At 41.5% G+C, this 26,680-nt stretch overlaps 1 protein-coding gene across 1 annotated transcript in view; it reads left to right on the top strand.

Annotated features, from left to right (window-relative positions):
• Nucleotides 1-320: 320 nt before the first annotated feature.
• Nucleotides 321-26,680, top strand: part of LOC149224355 (SEC12-like protein 2) — a 105,993-nt gene continuing 79,633 nt past the window's right edge. Inside the window, exons 1-2 of the mRNA XM_089386099.1 lie at nt 321-822; nt 1,563-1,657. Coding sequence (XP_089242225.1) covers nt 592-822; nt 1,563-1,657 — 326 coding nt within the window. The 5' untranslated portion in view covers nt 321-591. The remainder of the gene's footprint in view (nt 823-1,562; nt 1,658-26,680) is intronic.

Genomic DNA, 26,680 nt, shown 5'->3' with positions numbered 1-26,680 from the left:
TGAAAATTAAATTTAAATAGAGAAAATAATAATTATTTCCCTAAATATTCAAATCATCCCAAGTAACATGAACAATATTTTCTATTAACCTAACTAATTAATTAAAAATTAATATATTCCCTTGTTTGTGATCCCACGTATTGTCTTACAAATGTATTTTGCTTGAACAAATTTGTGATCCTCTTTTGTAAGATGACCCTTTTGTTTGCTTTAAGGTGGTTTTTGGTAAACTAGTGTAAAGGAGATACATTTGGAGCTTGGAATCAACTCGGCCGCATATTGGAATTAAATCTACCATCATTAATTATATTGCATACGTTTATATTCTTGCTGTCTCTTAACTACGCACAATGTGTATTTGGCGATAGCCGGATCTGTTTGTAGGGTTTAAAGTCCGCCTTGAAGCTGGATCCCGTAATGAGAACGGCAGAAGAAGTTTGGTGATAACCAGAAGCCAGCATGACAATTTTGTCCAAGCGGACGACTAGCCGGCCGTCGATCTAAACCCTCTTGTTCGGATCCAACCGGTTTTTCAATTGGCCAATTACCAGTGTTTGTTCACAGCATCGACATCGCATCACATCCCAAAAAATGGGCAGAGGCAGAAGAAACCCCCCACCAGCATGCGTGAAGCACTACGGTTTCCCCTTGTTCTGCGTATCGATATTCAAAGAAGGAGAAAGAGAGGAGGAACATAAGCAGCAGAAGAAGACAAGGCGGTATTTAATATTTGGAGGCGGGGGTGGAGAGGGTCGAACAGGCGTAAGTAGTGGTCTTGGATTGGCTCATCATGATTTCGACACAGACATTCTCTCTGAATCGGTAAGTGTTTTCATCTTCTCATTCGTTTTGATTTGAGCAATCAGATTGGCAAATCAACGGATCTGGGGAGCTAGGTAGATCGCTGGATCAAGTTGCGCAGGGTCACAGTCATCGTTATGGAGAATATAGTTTGAGAACCCCATGTCATGTCATCATTTCCTGCTTGCTATGGTTACCAGCTATTAGGTTGCTTATTTTTCGAATAAGGGCACTGAAACAATTTCGGTAATAGTTACCAGCTATGAGGTTACATGCTATAGTTACCAACTCTTCTTTTTGTTGGGCGTTTATTTACACTGGTTGTGAGGGCATTGAAACAATTTCGACTTCGATTTTATGGAAATATTTCCGAACAGAATATGAATTCCGTTCTAAATGTGTCTGTCAGACAATACTCATTGTAGGATAGAATTCGGTGCAAAAGCATGGATTTCAACTTATAGTAAGTGTTTGGGTTCTTTACCGAGGTCCGGGCAATCTCCACTTGCCATTTACGTGTTCAACAAGTTAAGTGGACCACTTTGGCTTTGTTCTTAGTTTAAAAGTGGGTTGGGTTGCCTGTGTGTGTGTTTGTGTTTGAGAGACAGAGAGAGCTTGGATCTATGGAGACCACGTATTGTCATGCCATTGGATTGTTGTGGTAATTTCTGTTCATTGTGATTTCAGATTCAGAGTTTTTGATTGCTTCTCCACAATACATAGTTTGAATCATGGGTGATAATCAAAAGTACATTTTGCAGGTACATTTTTATGATACCGATGATGATGCACCATACAGGATGGCTATACACCCACTCGACGATAGCATTATCTGCTCATTTTCAAATGGCTGCAGGTATTTTTTGAAATGCAGCTATGCAGATACACATATATAAAATTTTGGACCGCAAATAGTATTCTTAATAACCTTTCACATGTATGGTTTTTTGTAGGGAGGTTAATTCTAAACCCGAAAGACACGGCCTACAATGTGACATTTATCTTTTCCCACCCTCTTGATTGCTAAAATATACCTTTCTTGTGGAAAGCGATGACTTTCTTCATTTTTGTCAATCCTGCGAGACCAACCATCATAATCAAAGTACCAGTATAACTAGTCATGCAGTTGATCCAAGCTGGGAAAATAAGCTCTTTTGCTAATTTTTGTGGCTGATTTCAGAGATATGAGAAATTTGCATATCAAACCCAAAACCATTGCTGAGAGTAGTCAACCAATCAGGTTCTAAGCTTTGCTCTTTTTCTCCATAATTGTCAACAACAATCTCATTGAATATATGAACGTTGAGATGCATGTCATGAAAACCACAAGTTTCATGATCATCCTCTTCCTTTTCAGACATGAGTCAAAAGTTAAAACAGGAGGAATGTCCCTCACAACTTCCTCTTCGTCCTTATCATTGTCATTAGGGTCCGCCAAATAGTCTATGGAATCTTCATGGAAATCCCATAATGAATCAATACTACCTATACTACCTGCACAGGTAAATCCTTACACCCCAAGTTAGGGACATCATAAGAAACTGCATCAACACATCTTCATGTGCAACATTAAAATGGCCAACATATCTATCAAAAGCTCTATGGCATTGGCTAATTGAAATACCATTAAAACCTTGAAACTTTGGAAGGTAATCATGTCAGAGACTTCACTAGGGAGTGGATTTGGATAACTAGGTATCCTATGATGTCCAATGGCAAAACGCAATGCCACCATCCTACTTGATTGTGTTATTGGTCCAGGTGATCAGATCGCTCAAATTGCAGTCACTAGATGAGACTTAGAATCATATTTATCTGTGTGCCCTTTGCTGTCAAATGTCTCTCACCATACACCACATGCAGCAGGAACTGTTGTACTCAAAAGACAAGTCTTCTTTTCCAGGCAACGGCGATAAAAATTTTAACACTCATAATGTTCCATTGGAGAAATCAGTCCCAGGGGGGTTCTGAGAACATCTAGGGAAGGTGCAGCTGTCACCGAAATTGCTGCTGAGTTCATGCTTTTCTAACTCAAGGGGGTGTCTATATCAGATTCTTGAAATCTGTGAATAAGAATAGTAATATCTGCTTTGAAAGTCAAAATTCAAAGATAATAGATTCAAAATTTTATCTTGACCAGTGCCATTGTTATCTTGGGAGTTGTGGAGGAAGAAGGAAATTGTGAAAATATGAAGATATCAGTGGGGCAAGCCATATTTTGGATCCGACTAATTAAATAATCCCCGCTGAATCTAAAAACAAATGAGAGATTTCATAAGAATGAATTCTCAATCATCCAAACATTTATCATAAATCAAAGGAATGGGATAGTTACTGTCTTTCACTAAGTCAGAGCTGCTTGCTTTCATTAAATCAGAGCTGCTTAGTCAAGTACGTGGTTTGAAGAGCTTCATACTCCCATTATGCCCAACGGAAGGCCTAAAGGATGTTGGTGGAAGAGGAAGAAGACTAAAGAACAAATGATGCATTTCTAGCTTTGCTTGGAGCTCCTTTTATGATAAAAAGTTCTCCTTCCTGTAGGCTAAATCTGGAATCTTGCATGAATAAGAAAAACAACCTCTTCTCTCCAATCCAAACACTAAATAAGGCACACATGTTATATTGAGATTTGTAGTGATAACAAGAGAATAGAGTTGCACCAATACGAAGTCTGCAATGTGGAATGCTAGTGTTTCCTTCTAGCGCCATAAATGTTGACGGTGCTGGAGTTGCCAACATTCAGGGGATCTCTCTGATAAGAAGTCCCAACTAGACCTCAAACTGTTTGGAGTAGGAGTCCCAACAGTGGGTGGTAGTGTAATGCCTTGACCACGGTAGTGCGCAGAGGTAAGTAAGATAACTTTGGGTGAGAGCAAGTGTGTGACCATGCGGAGAGTCAAGTGCGATGCATGAAACTTCTGACACATGGAGGGGAAAAGGAAGTGTGCTCCTTAGAAGCCTATAATAGTACGTAGCTTGAAAGGAACACACAAGCAGAATGACATCACAAGCTAAAACGAGGAATAGTCCACAAATTAAAGTGATGGGTTAATCCAACGATACACATCCAATAAGATTCGTACAATTGCATACAAAGTAGTTCATAAGCAAATGCGTAAGTTAAATAACATACATTGCTAAAGTAACCCGAATAGTCCAATTACAATAACAACATATGCATGAAAGCATGCTGGCTTTGATATTATTATTATAAGTGAAAGTTCCATCTATTCATACACCATTGACGACCACTAGCCCCAATAGTGGAACATTATAGTCAAAAACACCTGCTCCTCCAAAGAAGTATACTCACTCTACGCTATGAAAAAGCAAAGGCTCGTCACAATACTCCTAAGCCTTTTCTAAGCTTAAGCCTAGACAAAAGCTTGGCTCCCCAAAAAGCTCGTTCTATGAGTTATGAGGTTCTATTTATAACAAAGGGTGGGGTGACCCTTGAAATTCCCCTTTGTGACTCTTTGACTTCCTCATGACTCTTCAACTTCTTTACATGTAACTCATTACACAACATAATGACTTTTCACGTTCCACTAATGACACTTGGAATTTCACTTACAACATATTTACAAGTAATATTACATTTTCCACATGTAATAGGCTAGAGACAGCCTAACAAGACAAAAAACACTGTCTCTGAAGTATGGGGAAAGACCAACTCGGCAACCTCCACTTGGTGCTTCTCTGTCACATATTGATGCCAAACTTGGTACTGCAATGTGGTGTCCCCAAACTGCTTGATGGTGTCTTTCTGAAAGTGGACTTTTGCCTCCATGGCATCCAGGTAGATGGTCTTGGAACCTTTATCCAACTCGTTTTGAAGCATGTGCAACATGGTGTTAACCTTGACAGGACCACCAATGTACTTCTGCATGTTGTGTGCGTTCAACTCCAAGTCTTCCCTGGTGGCCTCTCGTCTTAGTTGCTCCATGTACTCATCGATCTCAAGCCAGGCTTGGTTCTTGGGTTTAGCCTGAGTGGGGAAACTGCTTGATGGCATCTTGTGCTTTCTCACCATGACATCCAAACTGTTGTACAACCACACATATGAGGCCTGTATGCTGCTGATGAATGGGGCAAGCTGCTCATAGTTCTGGATCAACATTCAGACCTTTGCTTTCTCCATCTCTGCCTATGGCCTCATCTTCTTAACTAAGTCAAGCAGGGCCCCTTTGTACCACATTGTCCACTCTTGTACATGGGCGATGGCAGCTGTAGGTCATGTACACGAACAACTGCTTTATGCATGGTGACAAATCCGTCATAGAGCTTCCGCATGTTGTCTTCAAGTGTTGATTCTTCAGCGAGGATCACTTTCTCATCTCCCCCATTGCGAAAATTTCATTATGCGTTGATGCTCGGAGGTGCTCTGCCTCTTGCCTTGCAGCTTGCAAGTTCTTTGCTAGTTGTTCGTTCTCGGCTGTCAGGTACTTAACATTTGAGCTTGTCACTCCTGCATAGGCCAAGCTGGCTTTGGCAAGGGCAATTGGATGCTTCCTGGTGTCTGACACTATCACCCTTTCCTTGATGAATGCAGGTGATGTGTGATCATTCGGAAAGTGCTTCCTCCGCGCCTGTACAATCCTCCTCTGCGGCTCGTCAAATGATAGATTGTACACATTCATGACCAGATCATCATCAAGGAGAACAATATCTCCTTACTTGCTCGGAACAGGTTCTGACACTGGAGGTGGTGGAGACTTAGAGATGACCTCTGGTGCTCTTGGCATAATGTCAGTGTCTTCATTCTGTGGCTCTTGTTCCAACTCCATGTCTGTCACTTCGATCAGCTGCTCAATCTACTAAGCAAGTTTCCGATCCTGCATCTGTTCACTCTCCTCCTCTGCGACTGGCTGTTCCAACTCTTCGACCTGTATGGGATCTGTTTCCTCCGTCATCGAGCCTTGCCTTTGTTCTTCTTCTTGTTTCTGCTTCTCTTCCCGTTCTTTCCTCCTCAACTCCCGTTCTTCCTTTGGTTCTTATTCTGCTTGATGTGCTCTTAGTTTTGCTATTTTCAAGCTCTGTTTTTCTCTCTTCCTCTGCTTCCTTTTGCTTCTGCTGCCAAAGCTGCCTGCATGAAGATTGAATCTGCTTTCACTTTGCAGCTTTGTTCTCCTTGTATTATGTCGACCACTTCTTCTTTCCCTGATCTTGAACTGGATTGTTGCCTTCTGCTACTGCTGCTGGACTTGTTGCCATGTTAGTGTTGACTCCTTTTCTATGAATAGTAGAGTGTCCGCATATATTGGAAAGTTAACTGACGCTTGCTCAACTCCTTTCTTAGTACTTCTTTCCATGGTTTCTCTTGAAGCAACTCTCTTTGATGCCATGGTACAATGACGATTGGAGAGAAGTGCTTCACGAGTGTGGTACTTGTGGGACAAAAAGGACACTAATGGCAAACAAACATTAACTCTTGCAAATCTAACTTCATAGCATGATTAAGCAGCAATCAGGGCATCTGATGAGAGGGATTGCGCAATTTTGACTGACCTGGGGTGACTGATTGACTGTGGGAACTGTGCACTGCGCAGTCCTAGCAGTCAGTGTGGAAGCTTGATGACCGGAACTACGCAGTGCATAGTTCAGTCTGGGCCAGGGCCTGGAAGAGATTGCGCATTGCGCAGTCTCAGTGGCTAGGATGGGAGATTGGCTCCTGGAACTGCACAGTGCGTAGTTGGAGCCAGGCCAGGACAGGCTCTGCGCAATTCTAGAAGCTAAGGCAGAGGCCTTGAGTTCCCAGATTGCGCAGTGCATGCAGTGAAGTGTGAGATTAGGGCAAGGGGCGCCCAGATCTACCCATGGGGATGTGAAAATTCCTAAACTCAGAATCCTTATTGCAGCAACTGATATTACTTCTCCTACTTGTTAAACCATACAAGTTATTTACTGTGTTCTATGGTAAATATCAAAGTAAATACAATTGCAACATTCACTATTTAAAATTAATATGCCGAAAAAAGAAACTGAACAAGAAAAAGATACAACACAATGATACAATTATTTTTGGACAAATGTCCCCTGAAAAACCCAATGCGGGAAAACTGGTGCAGCAGATGAGTGTTTCTTTATTATTCTTCAGCAAAAATCTCATGTACAAGATACAACCAGCAGAATAGAAAAGGATTCTTTGTGAGAGTTTTTACAGACACTTCTCGATGAGTTTCTGATCCAGGAGAGGGCTTACTGCCCCCTCTACGTCTCATTACGTCAGCCCCTGCGTGATAACTGCACTATCCCAGCATCACACTGCCTCTACGCTGTCCTCTGCGTCACAGCCTCCGCGTTATCCTCCTTCTGCTCCTGACCTTCAGATTGATGCTGATACCCGCTCTCTCTCCTTCTCACCTGCAACTCTCCCTCAGATTCGATTTTCTCTTGTCGAACTTCGACTAGTGAGAAAATCGAATTTACTCGCGTAACTGAGTATCTGCCTCTGCTGTGTTTCCAAATGCCCCTCAATGTCCTTATAATCTTCCAGTTGAGAACCAACAACCCAGATTAGATTCTAATCAATGGCTCAGATCATTTAGACTCGATTTTCGTCTTCTTCTAGAAGTGACACCCACAATTTGGATTAATATCCATTAATTATTTTAATTTCCTAAGTTTAGACTTAGGGTCCCATTAAAAATAATTAATTATTTTAATAAAACTATCTTCGGGTGGAATTTCCCAAAACGATTTCTGGGTATTGTGGAATACATATGTCTAAGCCTCCCTGCAAAATTTGAGACTTAGAGCACATCCAATGCTACTAGAAATCAACACTCCCTCTTACCGAGGAATGTGCTCTTGCAATCCGACCTGCTGAAGCATCACCCTGTTCTGTAACATCTCCCTCTGCGCTGCTGATGTCTGACATCACTGCGCACCAACTATCGCATCTGTACTGTTGTTGACCCTTCCACTGCCAACACTGCATCTGTACAACAACTCTCTCTCATTCCCTGCCATTGTAACTGAGAAATTACCTATTTACTGAAACGAATTCTCTACCATATCCATTTGCTCTCTGAACTGAATGAACTTAGCTCTTCCTAGAGCCTTTGTGAGTACGTCTGCTACCTGATCTCCTGTGGGAACATACTGCAATTGTACTGTCCCACGCTGAACACAGTCTCTGATAAAGTGACATCTGATATCAATGTGTTTCGACTGACCATGAAATACTGGATTCTCAGAGAGTTTGATACAACTTTGATTATCACAGTAAATCCTGGTCGCTTTCATCCTTTTTTTTGAATAAACTCACAAGCAATTTTCTAAGCCATATAGCTTCGCACGTAGCTGTGCTGGTTGCCATATATTCAACTTCTGCTGAGCTCAGAGCTACCATATTTTGCTTTTTTTTGCACCAAGAGATCATTCCTGATCCAACACTGAAGCAGTACCCAGAGGTACTTTGTCGGTCTATTGAACAACTTGCCTAATCTGCATCTGTGAATCCATTCAATCTGACGTCATCCCCTTGGCAGTATTTCAACCCATATCTGACTGTTCCACGCACATACCTCAGAATGTGCATAGCTGTTGCACAATGCACCCTTTTCGGTTCCACCATGAACTGACTAAGGGTGTTGACAGCGTAACAAATGTCTGGCCTAGTGTTGACTAGATACATGAGCAACCCAATGAGCTATCTGAACAAGGTGGGGTCCACCTCCTTGTCTCCTAATGCATCATTTTCTTCCAGTTGGTGATCATGGGAGTAGCCATGAGCCGACAATCCTGCATTCTGAATCTCTTCGAAATTTCTGTAGCATATCTTTCTTGCCCAAGGAAGATCTCCCCATTCTTCTGCCAAACTTCCAACCTTAGAAAATAATGCATCAACCACATATCCTACATGTCAAATTCTGCTTCAAGATTCTTCTTGCAGTCCTGTATGAGCCTAGATGACCTTGTTAAAAACAAGTCATCCACATATAATACCATAATAAGTGGCTCATTCTCTACCATTAAATAATAGAGATTGCGATCAACATCACGCTTGACGAATCCCAACTGCTCCAAGTAACTATCAACCCGACCATACCATGCTCTGGGTGCCTGCTTGAGCCCATACATGGCTTTCTTTAATCTGCACACATGAGTTCTCTTTACATGCGTTTCAAAGCCTTCAGGTTGTTCTATATACACCTCTTCTTCTATCACCTTGTTCAGAAATGCTATCTTGACATCCATCTAGTGAATCTCCCAACCCATTTGAGCTGCTAGGGATATAATGGATCTGATAGAGGTATATTGGGCTACTGGGGTGAAGGACTCTTCATAGGGTGAAGGTCTCTTCATAGTCTATTCCTTCTTTATGTGCGTAGTCTTTTGCCACAAACCTAGCCTTGTACTTCTCTATGCTGCCATCTGCAACATACTTGATCTTGTAGATCCACCTTGATCCTACAACTGATCTATCCTCTGGTCTAGGTATTACTTCCCAGACATCATTTGTCACGATAGAACTATACTCTTCTACCATGGCATCCACCCACACTTGGTGTTGAACGACTCCCTGAAAGCTAGATGGTTCTTCAACCTGTGCTACCAAGGCTTGGTATCTGTCAGGCTGTCTACGCTGCCTCTTCTCGGTTCTAGGAGCTCCAACAAACTCCTTTGCGTCCCTTAGCATCTGCCATACTTCCCTGCTGGTTCTACCACTGGTGGTGGGAGGCTCAATCAACTCCTCCTCCTGGTCCTGTCGTTCCATCTGCTGAGAACTATCTGGATTTCCTTCTTCTGAGGAAATGCTGGTACTGGTCACTGTACTTGATCCAGGTGTCTGTCCTCCTGCCTGTCCTCCTTGCTACCCCTGCTACTGCTGGACTAATGGAACATCTACCAACTGACCTTCTGCTGGCATCTCTTGAGATTTCCTGAAAGCTCTATCCTCCATGAACTTCGCATCCCGTCTCACTACAATCTTCATGCTATTAGGAATGTATTTGTATGCCTTTGAGGTCTCACTATATCCTACGAGGTACCCCTTTTCTGCAGTTTGATTCATTTTATTGCGCTTTTCGTCTTGACTGTGACAATATGCCACGCTTCTGAATATCCTGAGATGACTTACTTGCGACTTCTTCTCAGTGAAGACACCTTCGGTCGTTCTCTTCCCCAACGCTTTGTGAGGAGTTCTATTCTGGATATATATGCTATGTTGCAAGCCTCTGCCCATAAGAATCTATCTAGGCAAGTCCTGATCATACAACATAGCTTTTGTTGCCCCAACAATAGTTCTATTTTTCCCCTCTGCTACTCCATTTTGCTCTGGATTATATGGAGTTGTCCATTCTCTTTTGATGCTCTCCTTTGTGCAAAAATCTGTCAAGTCTTTGTCCGCATATTCTCCACCATTATCTGAACGCAATGCCTTTATCTTCTTCCCTGTCATGTTTTCAACGAGAGCCTTAAACTCTCTGAATCGATCAAACACCTCATCCTTGGTCTTTAAGAAATAGATCCAAGTTGTTCTAAAGTGATCATCAATAAAGGTGACGAAGTATTCACCACCACTAAGAGCTCTTGTGGACATTGGACCATAAATATCTGAGTGTATCAATCCCAATGCACATTCTGCTCTATTGTTGCTTCTGGAAAAAGATGCTTTAGTGTACTTCCCTAGTACGCATCCTCTACATAAATCATCATGCTCAGTACTAAGGACTGGAACTCTTGTAACAGTCTCTCTGAGCATCCTTAGTGCTCCATGGTGTAAGTGTCCCATTCGCCCGTGCCATAATTCATTCAGTTCATTTTCACCATTATGAGTGCTGCCTATCAGTGCCATTGGAGACTCGAGCTACAACCTATATAGTCTGTTGCTTTGAGCTCCAATTTGGCTCTTACTTTCTTTCCAATGAAGTATACATCGCATCCCTTGTCCCGTAACTGGGACACTGAAATCAGATTCATTCCTAACCCAGGCACATGCAGAACATTGGTGGCTTGGATGCTGGTTCCTGCTTCCGTCTGAAATGCTATGGTGCCTCTCCCTACTAGAGTACACTTTGTTCTGTTTCCCATAGTAATTTGGAAGTCCATTTGTTCTTCTTGATAGCTCGAGAAATATTCTTGCACTCTAGTCATATGGGATGAAGCCCCGCTGTCAATGTACCAAACATATGCTGACGCTGAACTTGCTAAGCATGCAAATTCTTCTTCTAATCTGGAAGATAATTTAGAGACATCTAGAGTTTCCATCTTTGTGCTATTTTTCTAACGATCTCTGACGCTATCCTGCCCTAGCACTGCCTGTAGAAAACTGCATCCCACCAGACAACCCTCTTTACTGAAGCTTCTGCTGCGTTGCTGTTGTTGACAAACCTTGATCTGGCTATCTTACCTCTCTGTCGGCTCACTCAGAGAGAGATTTCCCTCGAAAATCTAGCCCTTCGGCCTGAACTGCGCAAACCCTCTAGGGATTTGAATTGTTGCCTCTGTAGGAATTTCGAATTCCCTTCTTCCTAGAGCGCTGGGTCTTCTGGCTTTGTTCTTCTTGCTTCACCTGTTGCTTTGATACCATGTGAAAATTCCTAAACCTAGAATCCTTACTGCAACAACTGATATTACTTCTCCTACTTGTTAAACCATACAAGTTATTTACTGTGTTCTACGGTAAATATCAAAGTAAATACAACTGCAACATTCACTATTTAAAATTAATATGCCGAAACAAGAAACTGAACAAGAAAAAGATACAACACAATGATAGTTATTTTTGGACAAATGTCCCCGGAAAAACTCAATGCGGGAAAACCAGTGCAGTAGATGAGGGTTTCTTTATTATTCTTCAACAAAAATCTCATGTACAAGATACAACCAACAGAATAGAAGAAGATTCTCTGTGAGAATTTTTACAGACACTTCTCGACGAGTTTCTAATCCAGGAGAGGACCTGCTGCCCCCTCTGCGTCTCACTGCGTCAGCCCCTGCATGAGAACTACACTATCCCAGCGTCACACTGCCTTTGTGCTGTCCTCCTTCTGCTCTGCGTCTTCTGCTCCTGACCTTCAGACTGATGCTGATAACCCCTCTCTCTCCTTCTCACTTGCAACTCTCCCTTTGATTCAATTTTCTCTTGCCGAACTTTGACCAGTGAGAAAATTGAATTTACTCGGGTAACTGAGTATCTGCCTCTGGTGTGTTTCCAAATGCCTCTCAATGTCCTTATAATCTTCCAGTTGAGAACCTACGACCCAGATTAGATTCTAATCAATGGCTCAGATCATTTGGACTCGATCTTCGTCTTCTTCCAGAAGTTACACCCACAGTTTAGATTAATACCCATTAATTATTTTAATTTCCTAAGTTTAGACTTAGGGTCCCTTAAAAATAATTAATTATTTTACTAAAACTGTCTCCGGGTGGAATTTCCCAAAACAATTTCTGGGTATTGTAGAATACATATGTCTAAGCCTCCCTGCAAAATTTGAGACTTAGAGCACATCCGATGCTACCAGAAATCAATAGGGGAGTGCGAAAATCAAGTAGATATGAAAGATGATGTGATGCTGGGTGCAAATCTGAGTAAGTGTTGATGCATGCATGTGAAATAAGTGCAACAGTTGATTAAATTGAAGGAAAACGAAGCGTGTGAATATAGTCGCCACAACAACGATCGTTGGTGCAAAAACAGGAAAACTCATGCGACATTTGGGAAAGACAATCTATAACTTGAAACAACACTTCTACAAGCTAAAACAAGTTGAAACAGTGACAGTCGTGCAAAGAAACAAGTGAAACAATACTCACCCAAGTTAAACAACAAAAAGCGACAAAAAGTGGCAAAAGACGATAAAAGCAAAACTCACTCGGAAAAGTGACAACAATGCTCCGAAGGATCCTTGATCTCCTCGGGAATGCTAGAGCTTGATGATCGAATGTACAAATGAGCTCTAGAGGCGTCCATTACATATAATTGAGCAAATTGGAATTTATGACACACATGTCTGAGATCAAGGACAAAAGTGACACTTGGCAAAAATTTCTAAGGATAGCAATGTGCCACCTTTGGGAAACTAATAATAGATCCCTACTTCCTAGGGATGCTTCTTGCCCTTTAGTTTTCTCTCTTTTCCGGGGGAACCCTGCCATGCATTGCCCGGAAAGATTGCACAGTTCTGGGAAGGGCTGGGCAACTCTCTGGCTCATGCACTGAGCAGTTTTTGAGCACAGAAAGGCTTTTGCGCAATTTCTGTGCTGAGTGGCCCTAGGCTACCTTTCATGCTCTGCGCAATTTCCCAGCTCAAGGTTGGTTGTCATCTGATGCTGTGCAACTCTTGAGCTTAAGGCTCATTGTCAGCTTGGACTGTGCAATTCCCGAGAGAAAGGCTGGGATCTCTCAAGGATTGTGCAATTCTCTAAGGCACTGTCGGGAAGAGGGGACTGTAATGTTCCATATGGATTAATTGCCCAAGGGAGGGATGAAGTAGCCAATCCAACCCTGTAAGCTATAGTCTTTGATAAGGAGGGAAACTCATTATCCAATGTTTTGGGGCAACAATGGGTAAATTTTGGGATAGCTGGGATCAAAAAGCCCAAATTGGAGGTTGCACATCAACCCCTCACATTAGATTATGGAAGAGAAACCCCCCATAAAGAATCTATAAATAAAGGAGAGATGGAATCATTTCTTCATCATCAATTTGGATTGGAATATATCTGTTTCTTTTGAGTTGCAGCTCTGTGTAGTGTTCTAGGGAGATTTTTGCCCTAGGGTTGCTATTCTTGACTAGGCTTACAATAGATCAACAAAATTATTCAACAACAGTATTCATTTATTCAACAAGACAAGATTGCAATAGCACAAGATTTCTCATTAAAAATACCACTGGGTAGCATATAATTCTTTCATAACAGTAGATTCTTTCAACCACTAAATTATCATCTTGATTTCAAGATCAATACGCAGTTCACCAACTACTTATACTGCGATTATACTAAGTGAACTAAGGTCTCACAGCAACGCAGTGCCTTTAATAATTCACTGTGGGTAAAATCAGAGATTAAAACTCGTGCGATACAAACCCTAACTAGATGCTCTATGGAAAATCATTGTCCAACCACACTAGAGGGTACCAAAATGCCTTGACGGCTGTCACAGTAAGCTTGCGTGGATGCCCTAGCCGAGATCGAGCGTTGACTGATTCTTGACCAGTTGCAGAGAGAGTCTGGATTGGGCTGAAATGCCTTGTGTGAATGCCCTAGTCGAGCTGACTGATGTTAACTTTCCTGCAGTGATATTGTTCCTTATGTTTGGTATAGAACCCATTATAGGCCACAACTGCCTTGAATTACACTACATGGCTCAGGTTCTTGTAATCGATTGGATTTGAAAATTTGTTTTGTGCCCCCTCAAGTGACTTGCAGCTTCACTAATTTACGATAACATTCTTTGATACGACTCATTGACTGGGACAGGGTTCAGAACTACCCTCGCCGCCGACCGCACTGTTCTGCCACCCAAAATCGATTACAAAAAACTCGCTTCTAGACTTGATTCTGCTGTTCCTGAATTGGGCCTGTTGACCAACAAAAACTCTAGAGGAACACTTGTTCAATGGGAAATGCTTGCCTTAGAGAACTCAGAGTATCAGCCCTAGAGAGTTACAATGCCACATGCCTCGGCCTGTGCTATAAGAGGGCTTGACTGTTTCAGGAGAAGAGTAGACTCTCTCAGGACTACGTTCTGTTCATAAACTTGCATCAGAAAGTCTTGTCTAGCCTTAGGTTTATCTTGCTGCCTCAGGACTTCAAACTGGTCATGAATTAACCTCAAGGATTTTGTCCAGCTTCAGCTGCTCCTTAGTTAGAGAAATCCTTGTGCTAGAACAAAGAAAGAAAAGAAAAAATTAGAACTAACTAGGGTGGAATCTTTCACCACTGAAATTAGTAGGGAAAAAGAGGTCTTAAAACCCTCAGTGCCTTAGGCTCAAAGAAAACATAGATAAGTAATCCAATCCAATGATGATCCAAATGAATTCAACCCTCTTGTATTTATAGATTTCTTTGAGGAGATCTTCCTCCTTAATTGATTGAGTGAGATTCACTCAAAACCCCCAACTTCGGGTTCCTTACCCCAGTTACCCCAAAACTTGTCCAAACATTGGGTATTTTGGGGTTTTCCCCTTTATCAAGGACTATAGCCTACGAGGATTGATAGGCTACTTCGTCTCTTACACAATTAATTTCTTGGGAACTTTACAGTCCCCCCTTCCCGACATTGCTTGTCCTCAAGCAATGACAAGTTCCGCTGCTGCCCCCTTTGTTTCCCCCCTTCAACTTGATGGTTATTTTCAACCTCATTGAGAATCGGAAACAAGTTCGTATTCATCTTCATAACCATCAAACTTAGAGTCATCACCATGGGTAATTTCTATAACAGCCTCTGTAGATTGTTTGTCCAATCCATGCTCAGTGCTTCCAGGAATTTCCTTGGTGGTGTTAATATCTTTCACATGAGCATCAATATCACCAATAGTCACGGCCTTGTAGGCAATATTGGGGACTATAGAGCTGCAAAACAATATGGTATCTGTTGTTTCTTTCGGAGTGAGATTTCTTGAAAGATACCCTCTTGGAGGATCAGACTTGATAGCTTGTTCTTGTGAAACAGGAGCGAGTTCATTCTTACAACTGTCTGGCTCAGGATGTTTTGTGCTTACATCTTCACTCTGAGTGTTCTCTTTTGATGTGGCCAACGTAGAAGGCTCTATCGGTATCTTTGAATTACTCTGATCAACAAGGGAGGGTGTAGCTTCAGTCTGACAGCTCCTGTCACCTTCTTGCAAGCCATCTGCCACCCCTTCTTGACTATTACTGTCATCGTTTGAGATAACAGTATCAAATGAGATCTGTAGAGAGCTGTCATTTCTAACCAACAACAAATCACAACCATTTTCTGCTTTTTCTTTATCCTGTTTAGGAGGCTGTGGAACTGCCTGCTTGGAATCTCTGAATGCATTCTCTCCTGCTTGTTCGGAAGAGGAATGTACAATCTGAGACAAATCACAATTTTCAGTACAAAAATGTCTCTAGTCGCGTGCTTCCAAGACTAAATTGACATCACATTGACAACATTTTTCTTTGCTCATAATTCCTGATACAAGCATATTGTCCACATTCTCATCCATTTCGGTAGATAGAGGGTTATCATGAAAAGATGAAACTGACTCCAGTGATAGACAAAATGGGATCTCTTCCTTTTAAGTTCTCTAAACCTGCACTTTGATTTACACATGTTTTATCTTCAGCTGCAGGTGTAGCAGGGTTTGAAGCACCAGATTGCATGACATTTGTACTTTCAAAAACAAACATCTACAAAGGAAGTAATGCCAACTTCTGGAGTAGAATCCTCATTATGAACTGGAGATTGGATTGTGTCACTCTACTTTTGTAGTTGGAGTAAAAATACCAATTGGCACTTTGAAATTAGAATTAATTACAGAGTTGTTTATATCCAGTCTCCTGCTTGACTGATGCAATACCCTGTTGGAAATAATACTGAGAGGGGGGGTGAATCAGTATTATTAAGTCAAATATTTCCTTTTTCAATTCCAGATGATATACGGTACATCAGTTAATAAAAACCGCGTATATACGCAACTACAGATAAAGAAACCGCGTATATACGCAACTACAGATAAAGAAACCCGCGTATACAAAGCAGACTTATAATTTGATTTATCTTTCAGATGTCAGTTATTAATCTGTGAATCAGAAGCAAATAAACAGTACCAGAACCAGTGAAACAGAGTAGAAGACAGTCACACACAAGAACACAAGATATAAGGAGGAAACCCAATGTGGGTGAAAACCCCCTGCTGCAATTCGTCTCTATCTTCTTTTTAATTAGAAACTTCTCTTTACAATGTTTTGTACTGGTGCAGTCTTTACCAGTACGCAGGCTGCAACCTGCAGAGAGCTACAACTCTCTCTCGTTCTCCAGCTTTCCTGGAAGGGAGCTCCAACCCCCTTAGTTCTTGTACTAGCTTGAGATACTAGTACGCAGGCTCCTACCTGCAGAAGGCTGCAACCTTCTCTTTGCTTTCAGGGACCTCGTTTCATTAATTTTCAGACTGGATCCACAAGTAACATCAATCAAACATCAAGAATTTCTGCATAACCCAAACTCCTTTTCACCAATCAAAAGCTGAAACAAATAAACACTTCTCTGACCGCTGTACCCAGAACACAGTAACTGTAATCAAACACCAATTCTGAACCCAGAACACTGCAGCAATAAAACAGAAGCAACTAGAACATAAATCAAGATATATACGCTACTTCACTGTTCAGAAACCTGCGAGTATACGCTTCTGTACTACAACCAACCTGCGTATACGCTTCTTTCATTCACAGAAAAAGCGTGTATACGCACCTGCAATTCACTGAACCTGCGTACAGATCTATAAAGGATAATTTATTCTTTTAAACATTCAGACATTAGATAACCCAGATTTATAGATCAAGAGTGCGCCACATATAACAGATCAAAATCATACAGAGATACCAATGTTCAAGCCTTGAGATTTTGATCCATCAATAGTCCTTATCCTTCTTGCGCTCAGGTTCTTCCTTCTTTCAGATCTAGATCTGCACCATAACCCAATCACCAGTATTCCAGATCTATCACAATATCAGATATTCAATAATTCAGATGATACTTTGCCACATGATCTCCTTCCTCTTTTATAGTTTTAGGCCTTCCACAATACCACGGTCCAAAACCATAATAAACCAATACCAAGGACCCAATACCAAGGGTCAACGCTTCTGACGAGATACCATGGTCCAAAACCATAGGTTCAAATACCAAGGACTAACTACCACGGACCAAAAATAAGTTCTCCAACATATACGTGCTTTTAATTGCATGAAAGTGCGTGTATACGTATACGCGCCTTTGACACGTCTAACCCGCGTGTATACGCGCCTTCGTCTAGATGAACCTGCGTATATGTCTTTTCCTTCATTCTAAAAACCTGAACTGAGATCTGTTACCAAAGAGAGTTGCCATCAAGGACAACACCTGTACCATAGTGCCACACCTGTGCCAAAATGCCAACATACCCTAGCCTCTGTCTGTTTTGTTAACCCTGCATCAGCAGACTGAGAAGTCAAGGCATTCTCTTCACACCTTAAATTCTTCAAATCATTTAAAGATCGTTTAAGTTGAGAACCAGCCTCTGGTGAATCAGCGGCATTGACAACTTTTGCATGCACAACCAGCCACTTGCAACTGTTTGCCCTGTTTAAAAGATTCACTGAAGATGTGGAGTCTGGACCCATGTGAGGGTACACTTGTGATATACCTAGTATCATCTCTACTCTGGAAATTCCTAGAACTCTCATTCCCCTTTAATTTAGACATATTGTCCTGCTGGTTAGCCTCTCTTGACTTGTGTACAGCAGTTTGTTTTCCAATCCCCACAGCAGATTCTGCGATGTTGCTGTCCTGCATACACCTTGATTCACACTCTACTAATCATTGTATTGGAACTGAACCACTTTCTGGTTGTTTTTCAGTAGATTTTAGTTGATCCACTGGAACTGAACCAGTTTGAATGTCTTGGTTTTCCATAGATTTAGACATAAACAAGTTTTGACTCGAGCTATAGTTGAGTTTCTGCTTATTTTCTGTTTCTAAGTCACTTTGCAGGGTAGCCTGAAGATATTCCCAGGTGCTATCACTATTCTTGTTGGGAGTGGGATTGTTTGCTGGCAAATTCTCATAAATATCCACAAAAGAGCTATCTGCTGAGTACTCATTGCCAATTATAGCAGCTTCTTTTCTTCAAAAATCTGAATCAGTTACCCTGACTTCAACCATGCCAGCCAAAGTATCGTTAAGTTGAGTATAGCTAACATCAGCATTTTGACAGTAGTCAGATATACTGTCATCCATAACAACAGCTATATTTTTTCCATTTATGTTTACAAGCATTTCATTTTCAACACCATTGCATTCAGGATCTTCATGTTGATTCCTGCCACAGCCTAAAGAATTAGCTTGACAATCTTCAACTTTTACCTCCACCTTATCAATGGCAAAAACATCCTCTTGAACTTGTGGAAACAAGCTTTTGTCACACTCCTTCCCTACATCATCTTGATCATGATCACTGCCTTCAGTATCAGTTGCAACACTTGCAGAACCCTCTTCATAGCTTGCATTACTGCTTGTTGTCACTGAAGAATTAATTGAGTATGTCATACGTTGTGGGCTATTTGCTTTGTTGGCATAAAATGATGTCGCTGGTGCACTCGACAGTAGGGCCCTGAACATGCCTCGAGAATTTTGAATATCCATTTGGCGCAAAGCTTGGTGAAATATTGGTTGTTGATGTTGATCTTGTGGGTTTCTTACCATTCTCAGCAGCAGGCTTGTCTTCAGGCTCAGCCATTGTGTTTTGAAGCAATCTCACCTACATCCTTCATATCTGTGCGTTGCTTTATACCTTCTTCAGGAATAGTTAACATCACCATCTCACTGGTAGCAAGAGTTAGTTGCTCCTTAATCCTCTTTTGAGCAATCTCAACAGAGGTGTCACTGCCATTGCACTCCATCATCATTATCATCAGCTTCCTCATTATGGCCTTCTTGGCTCGCTCGAGGAGATTGATCATCCTCATCAGGAGATTTCTTCTTTGAAAACTTTGAATTCATATCATGGCTTTTCTTCTTCTTAGGGGAATACAGCGACGTCCATGCTTTTGCCTTTGCCTTAGTTTCTCTTGTACTCGACTTGTTTTTCTTACAGCTAGCCAAAAAAATCGTCCATATACTTGCGTTCTGTTGTGCACTCTTAACATCAGGTTCAAGGGACTGATCCCCATCATTTTGCTTGGATGCTGCAGCCTTGTTGTTAAATTTTTCAAATTCTGTAAGAACCACTCTGTTCCAATATTGCAATTGTTTTATAGCTTCCGTTTGCTGCCCTTCCAGCTCTCTGCAAGACTCTGCATGCTCTTTGCAAAAAAATTTGTCCAGCTGCTCCATCTTCAAACACCATCCAGGCTGGCAGTATCTCTGCTTTGATATCACTGTAGTGTTTTAGGGAGATTTTTTCCCTAGGGTAGCTATTCTTGACTAGGGTTACAATAGATCAACAAAATTATTTGACAACAATATTCATTTATTCAACAAGACAACATTGCGATAGCACAAGATTTCTCAGTAATAAATACCACTGGCTACCATATAATTCTTTCAAACAGTAGGTTCTTTCAACCACTAAATTATTATCCTGATTTCAAGATCAGTACGCAGTTCACCAGATACTTCTGCTGTGATTATACTAAGTGAACTAATGCTGGCAGCAATGCAATGCCTGTACTAATTCACTGTGGGTACAATCAGAGATTAAAACTCGTGCTATACAAACCCTAACTAGATGCTGTAGGGAAAATCATTGTCCAGCCACATGAGAGGGTGCGGAAATGCCTTGACGGCTGTCACAGTAAGCTTGTGTGGATGCCCTAGCTGAGATTGCTGATTGAGCATTGAACGATTCTTGACCAGTCGCAGAGAGAGTCTGGATTGGGCTGAAATGCCTCGTGCAAATGCCCTAGTCGAGCTGAGTGATCATGACTTTTCCTGCAGTGATATCGTTCCTTGCGTTTGGTGTTGGACCCACTATAGGCCACAACTGCCTTGACTTAAACTATGTGGCTCAGGTTCTTGTAATCGATTGGATTTCAAATTTTGTTTCGTGCCCCCTCAAGTGACTCGCGGGTTCACTAATTTATGATAACATTATTTGATATGACTGGCTGATTGTGACAGGGTTCAGAACTACCCTCGCCGCCTACTAACCACTTCAGTTCAGATTTCTGTTGCAGTGCCGAACTGTTCTGCCACCCAAAATTGACTGCAGAAAACTCACTCATAGACTTGATTCCATTGTTCCTGAATAGGGCTTATTGACCAACGAAAACACCAGAGGAACACTTGCTCAAGGGCCTCAGAGAACTCGGATTACCAACTCTAAATGGTTATGGTGCCTCAAACCTCGGACTGTGCTATAAGGGGACTCGGTTGTTTCAGCCTTCAGGAGAAGAGTTGACTGTCTCAGGACTACGCTTTCTTCATAAACTTGCAGCAGAAAGTCTCATCTAGCCTTAGGTTTATCTTGCTGCCTCAGGGCTTCAAATTGGTCATGAATTAACCTCAAGGATTTCGTGCAACTTCAGCTGCTCCTAGGGAATTCCTTGTGCCAGAACAAAGAAAGAAAAGAAGAAAATAAAACTAACTAGGGTGGAATCTTTCACCACCGAAATTAGTAGGGTAAAAGGGTTCTTAAAACCCTCAGTGCCACAGGCTCAAAGAAAACAGAGATGAATGATCCAATCCAATGATGATCCAAATGAATTCAACCCTCTTGTATTTATAGATTTCTTCGAGGGGACCTTCCTCCTTAATTGATTGAGTGAGGTTCACACAAAACCCCCAACATTGGGTTCCTTAGTCCAGCTGCCCCAAAACTTGCCCAAACATTGGGTATTTTGGGGTTTTCCCCTTTATCAAGGATTATAGCCTATTGTGATCGATAGGTTACTTTGTCTCTTGGACAATTAATTTCTTGGGAACATTACACTTTGAGGGTTTTAAGACCCCTTTTTTTCTCTTGACTAGTTTCGTTGGAGGTGATCCCACCCTAAGGCCCCCTTTTCTCTCTGTCTTGTTACACCGTGTTTTCCAAGAGTACGTCAGATTTGTTTTGGCCAAGAGGAACCTCTCTGTGGTATTAATTTGGTCAACGAGATTTCTATGGTTAATCTGAGACAACAAAGGTTACATTGGTCACCTAATCCTGTTTTAGCGCGGCGAAGGAGCAACCCATCTTAGTTGAGGGAGCAAAGGGAATCTAGGGCTCACCTGCGGCCTGTTTACCTCCCTGAAGTCGTTTTGGATAGTGGAGCAGTGCTTTAAAATCCTTGAGGCAAGGAAACAAAACGTAACCATTCTTGCGGCTGTTTTAAGACAGTGAGGGTAGTTTTGAACTTCCTGAGGCCCTGTCCCAGTCAGGGAGACTTGTTGAAGGACGCTACCATGAATCAGTTGTAGCTGCGAGTCATTTGAGGAAGTACGAAACAATTTTTGAATCCCACTGGTTACAAAAAATTTGAGTCTGCATAGCACAAGTCAACACAACTGAGGTCTCTAGTGGATATTAGTACCAGACTTGAAGGGCGATATAACCACACATAAGGACAATGACCAGTTAGCAAGCTCGGGAAGGGCATTACTGTTAAACTTACACTGTTTGTAGTGAGGGATTGTCACTGTTGTGAAGGCTATATAACCAGGATTTTGGTGTAATAGCCCTAGAGCAAGCTGCTGAATTGGAATTAACTATGATTTATTGAAGTTTGCTAAAGTCTACTGCAGGCTATATGATTTATTCCCTTTATCTGTTTAACAATTGAAAGAAGGTTGTGTAAGCTAGTCAATTTATTTTGGGATTTTTTATAACCCTATGTTGAAAATAGTAGTGAGAAAGGTCCTTCTTTGAGTTGTGCCTTAGTCAAAGTGATCACAAGCAATCTTTCCTTAACATGCACAAGTTCCTAAAAGTTAGGACGAGTTTCTAAAAATTAGGACGAGTTCCTAAAATTCAGGACGAGTTCATGAAGCAGTTTTACTCATGCGAATAGTTGGAGGCTCAGTTATTTGTCTCCTAGTGCAAGTTAGCTTTGGAAAAAAATAAGTGACCAGTCTCAAAGGTTATTTATGTCTAGGACGAGTTGCATGAGTCAGTTAGACTCAGTTAACTAGTCAATCACATGTCGGAGTTCCAAAAATAAACTTGCCAAATCTTAGATGGGTCAAAAAGCTTATAAGGAGGATGAAGGCACATAATTAATAATTGTTTTGTGAGCAGGAGTTGGTGAGACAAAGCAATAGACAGCACAAGTTTTTGTGTGTGTGAGATTGTGAGAGGAAGAGCATGCAAGAGAAGGTTTTTGTGCAGCTTTGAGGAGGAATTTCCCTTGGGATTGGCGCAAGGATTTAGGTAGAATCCCCAAAATAATAGGAGCAACCTATGCACATAGAAATAAGGGGGCAGGATCAAGCTATTTGCAAGTGTTTCAAGCCTAGTTTAGGCAGGGAGAACCATTGTGTTTTCTGTTGAGACAATATTGTATTATAAGAGATCTATTGCTCATTCTTCTATCAATAAAATTCTCAAACAAGCAAAGGGTTTTCCCAGTTGGGTTCCCTAGAACTTTTTTTGTCTTGATTATTTAGTGACTGTGTTCATTTATGTTCCTATTTCGCTGCAAATAAGTAGAGAAAATCTGTGTCCCAATGAAAAGAACCTAGTTTTCAGATTGTTCATTAGAGCAGTTGTAGATTTTCGTAGATTTTCTATATGATATCAAAGCGTGAATAAACACATTCATCACAAGTGCAAATTCATCAAAGAGGAAGGATATCTGATTTGAAGTAGTTGTAGCCACTATAGGAGTCTTTTCAAGAGGAGGAGGACAAGTTATTTTGGGTTCTTTCTGTGCTTGAAGAAGGCTGAGTTTAGGGCAGTTGCAGGTACATGTTGGGGTCAAATCTGTGCATAGTCTTGGGTGCCAATTCTCTCAAGAATTAACCGTAGGTTCTGTGCAATTTTTTGGGAAGAGGTTGAGCTCTTGTATCCTAGTGTTGGAGGTCACGTAAGGGCTAACTAGGATATGGAACAGGGGCCAAGTAACTCTCAAGGTCAATGCATAAGTAGCGCTAGGTAGAAGAGAGGAATTTTAGTTTTTGTAGCATCGGATGGTGTTCTAGTCTCAAACTTTGTGGAGAGGCTAAAACATAGGAGTTCTCCAAAACCTAGAAATTGTTTTTGGAAATTCCACCTAGAGATGACTCAATTAAATTAATTGATCACAATTAAAATTTCAAGTCTAACTTAGGAAAAATGGTTAATTAATAGCAATTAATTGAGAAAGGTGAGAATTTTCTATAAACTCACACAGATCGACTTGGAGATTATTTCAACCATTGATTAAGTTCTAATCATGGCCGTTGGAGTCCCAACTGGAGATTATAAGAGGAGGTCAATGGGTAGATGGAGAACATACACACACTAGTTGCAGATACTCAATGATCTAGGCAGTTTGATTCTCCAGTGCAGGTGATTTAGCAGGACAGATCGAGTAGCAAGTGTTGGAGGGGCAGTTCAGCCTCGAGGATTGCGCGAATTTTCTCATTACAATTGCGCAGATCAGGCGAGTATAGAAAGATCAGCCATGAGGGCGCCGAAAGGTCTACGCAAGGGTTGGACGACTAGTTTTTCAGAGGGAGCCTGTAATTGAGATTTTGCCAATATTTCTCTTGTAGTGGATTGCCAGTTTTGGGCATTCAGTTGTACTCAAAATAAAATAAACCCTTAGCTGCTGCATCGATTTTCTTGCATTGGGTTTTTCCGGGGACTTTTGTCCAAAAATAACTGTGTCAAATTTTATGTGTGCGCTAGCATTTCTCAGTTTCCAGTATTTTTATTTCCGCTACATTTATTTATTTGGTGAAGAAATTGCAGTGTGATTAATTCGATATTAATCAAAAAAATTAATACACTGAATAATCAATGAAGATAATTAATTCTAGTTGCTGCATTTCAAGGAATTTTCATATGATATCAGATTTCAGAGTGACGGTTGCAGACTAGTTGTTAAAATTGGCAACTAGGGCCAAATTCCATATCGGTCATCTTATTTATGGCAGCTGATATTTTTCTTGGATCCCTTTCATCGAGAGGTGTAGGATTGATTTAAAGATCATCCGATTCTGATAAGTATTCATGGAGTTATGAATTTAATTGTGTTATAAGACAATTCGTCAAGGTCGGCCAGCAACCAAATAAACCCCACATGTGCTCAACGTTTTAGTATAAAAGGAGATGACTTGAGAGTCATTTCTCACACACACTTCTATCTTGATTTCTCTTCACTTGTCTTGGGTTTTAGTGGAAGAGAAATCTAGGAGTGGAAGCCCTAGACGTTGGAGGAAAAGAAGGTAGCCCTAATGCTACAAGGAGGACAGCCCTAGTATCTATGTAGTCAAGTGAGAAGCCTAGGACGCAGTCGAGTAAGAAGCCCTAGGATGCAGTTAAGTGAGAAGCCCTAAGATGCAGTCAAGTGAGAAGACCTAACGCAGTCAAGTTTATGGGTCGCAGTGAGGGTTTGCTGTAGGTGACAACGTGGTAAGTAAGGGCTGTTCCAAGTGCGTATTGATGGGCAGATTATGCCAAGGAACTGCTGTGTGGACAACGGAGTCTTAGCCGCTGTATAAAGGGTCAAAGGAACAACGTGGAGGCTGCACTATACAGCGTGAAGGGACTGTAGGGACAACGTGACCTTAGCCGCAATATGAAGGACCAGAAGGACAGCGTGGAGGCTGCCCTAGACAACGTGAAGGAGCTATAGGGACAGCGTGGCCTTAGCCGCAATTAAACAAGGCCTAAAGGAATAACGTAGGTATGGAGGATTATTCCCTTGGAGAACCGCAGTCTTTAGAAGGCTGCCTTGCTGATTTGTATGGAGGATAAGGGCTGTAGGATGATGCCCTATCTAGTGATGCAATGTAGTAGCGCAACATGGTGAAACAACACATGACAGCAAGGGTACATGGTGCTGCTCAGCAAGTAAGGCGACTAATACATCAGTGCTAAGGCTACATGGTGCGGCTAACTAGTGCAACAAAGTAAATAGGACAACAAGGTACATAGTGTTGTATAGATGCATAGGACAACAAGGTACATAGTGCTGTATAGATGCATGGGACAACAAGGTACATAGTGCTGTATAGATACATGGCACTGCTATGACATGGTAGCAAAGGCACATGGGACAACAGCAAGCATGGACAACATCAAGCATGGTGAGGCATGGACAGCATGGCAAGCATGATGCAGCATGGCAAGCATGGACAACATGGAAAGCATGGTGCAACATGGAAAGCACGAACAACATGGATAGCAGTGGCAAGCATGGTGCTGCAATCACATGAGACATGCTGTATGACAACATGGTTATGACACATGGGACAACAGTGCAGCATAAGGTGCAACTGTATGATGTGTACAACATGGTCATAAGGTCCAACATTGTGATGATGGGTGCAACATGGTGCAACACGGTGAGGTGCAACATGATGACGAGATGCAAACTATGATAGGTGAAGGAGTCACCTTGGAGAATCAGTTGAAGCAGCATGTCTTCAATTGATCTCATGTATCATCTTCTTAGAGATGATCTATCCTCTTATCTCGATAAGTCAAAGTGTTGACTTCTGTTGTAAATGTACTATCTCTCTCTCTCTCTGCTGAACTATTGAAGAACATATAAGAAGAATTGATCAAGGGTTTCCCCACATTGGGGTTTGTCCCTGGCTAGCGCCACATCTTGTGTCCTCTTGTCTTGGCTTGTCTTCTGCGATTTATGTTTATGTTCTATCTGCAATTTACTTTAATGCTGATGTGATTGCTAATCTAGAAAAGATATTGAGCTAACTGTGAAAATTGAAATAAATTGCTCTAAGCATAGAACATACCTAAAATTAACATGGTATCAGAGTTGAGGTGAAGACAAAGCCCAAGCAAGAGTGAAAGAGCAATCACCGAAGACAGTTGGGAAATGACAAAAGGATCAATGGATTCCTCATCCCTCTTTAAATTTACTGAGGGTGAAATCGAAGCAGAGAATATTATCAGAATGGCGCAGGGGAAGCTTCTGATGGCCTACCTAAAGATCACTTCAATGGGAAGTCTGGATCTAAGGGTGGAAGGAAAGGCAAATGCCTTGTTTGTAATAAGTTCAACCATTATGCAAAGGAGTGTCCGAATGGTAGGGACACATCACTTGA

Source organism: Pinus tabuliformis, chromosome Q, assembly GCF_031772625.1.
Source record: "Pinus tabuliformis cultivar Carrire ecotype Pingquan chromosome Q, CPIR1, whole genome shotgun sequence".
Lineage (NCBI taxonomy): Eukaryota > Viridiplantae > Streptophyta > Pinopsida > Pinales > Pinaceae > Pinus > Pinus tabuliformis.
Note: the sequence above shows the minus strand (reverse complement) of the source record. Positions and strands in the feature narration are given on the sequence as shown.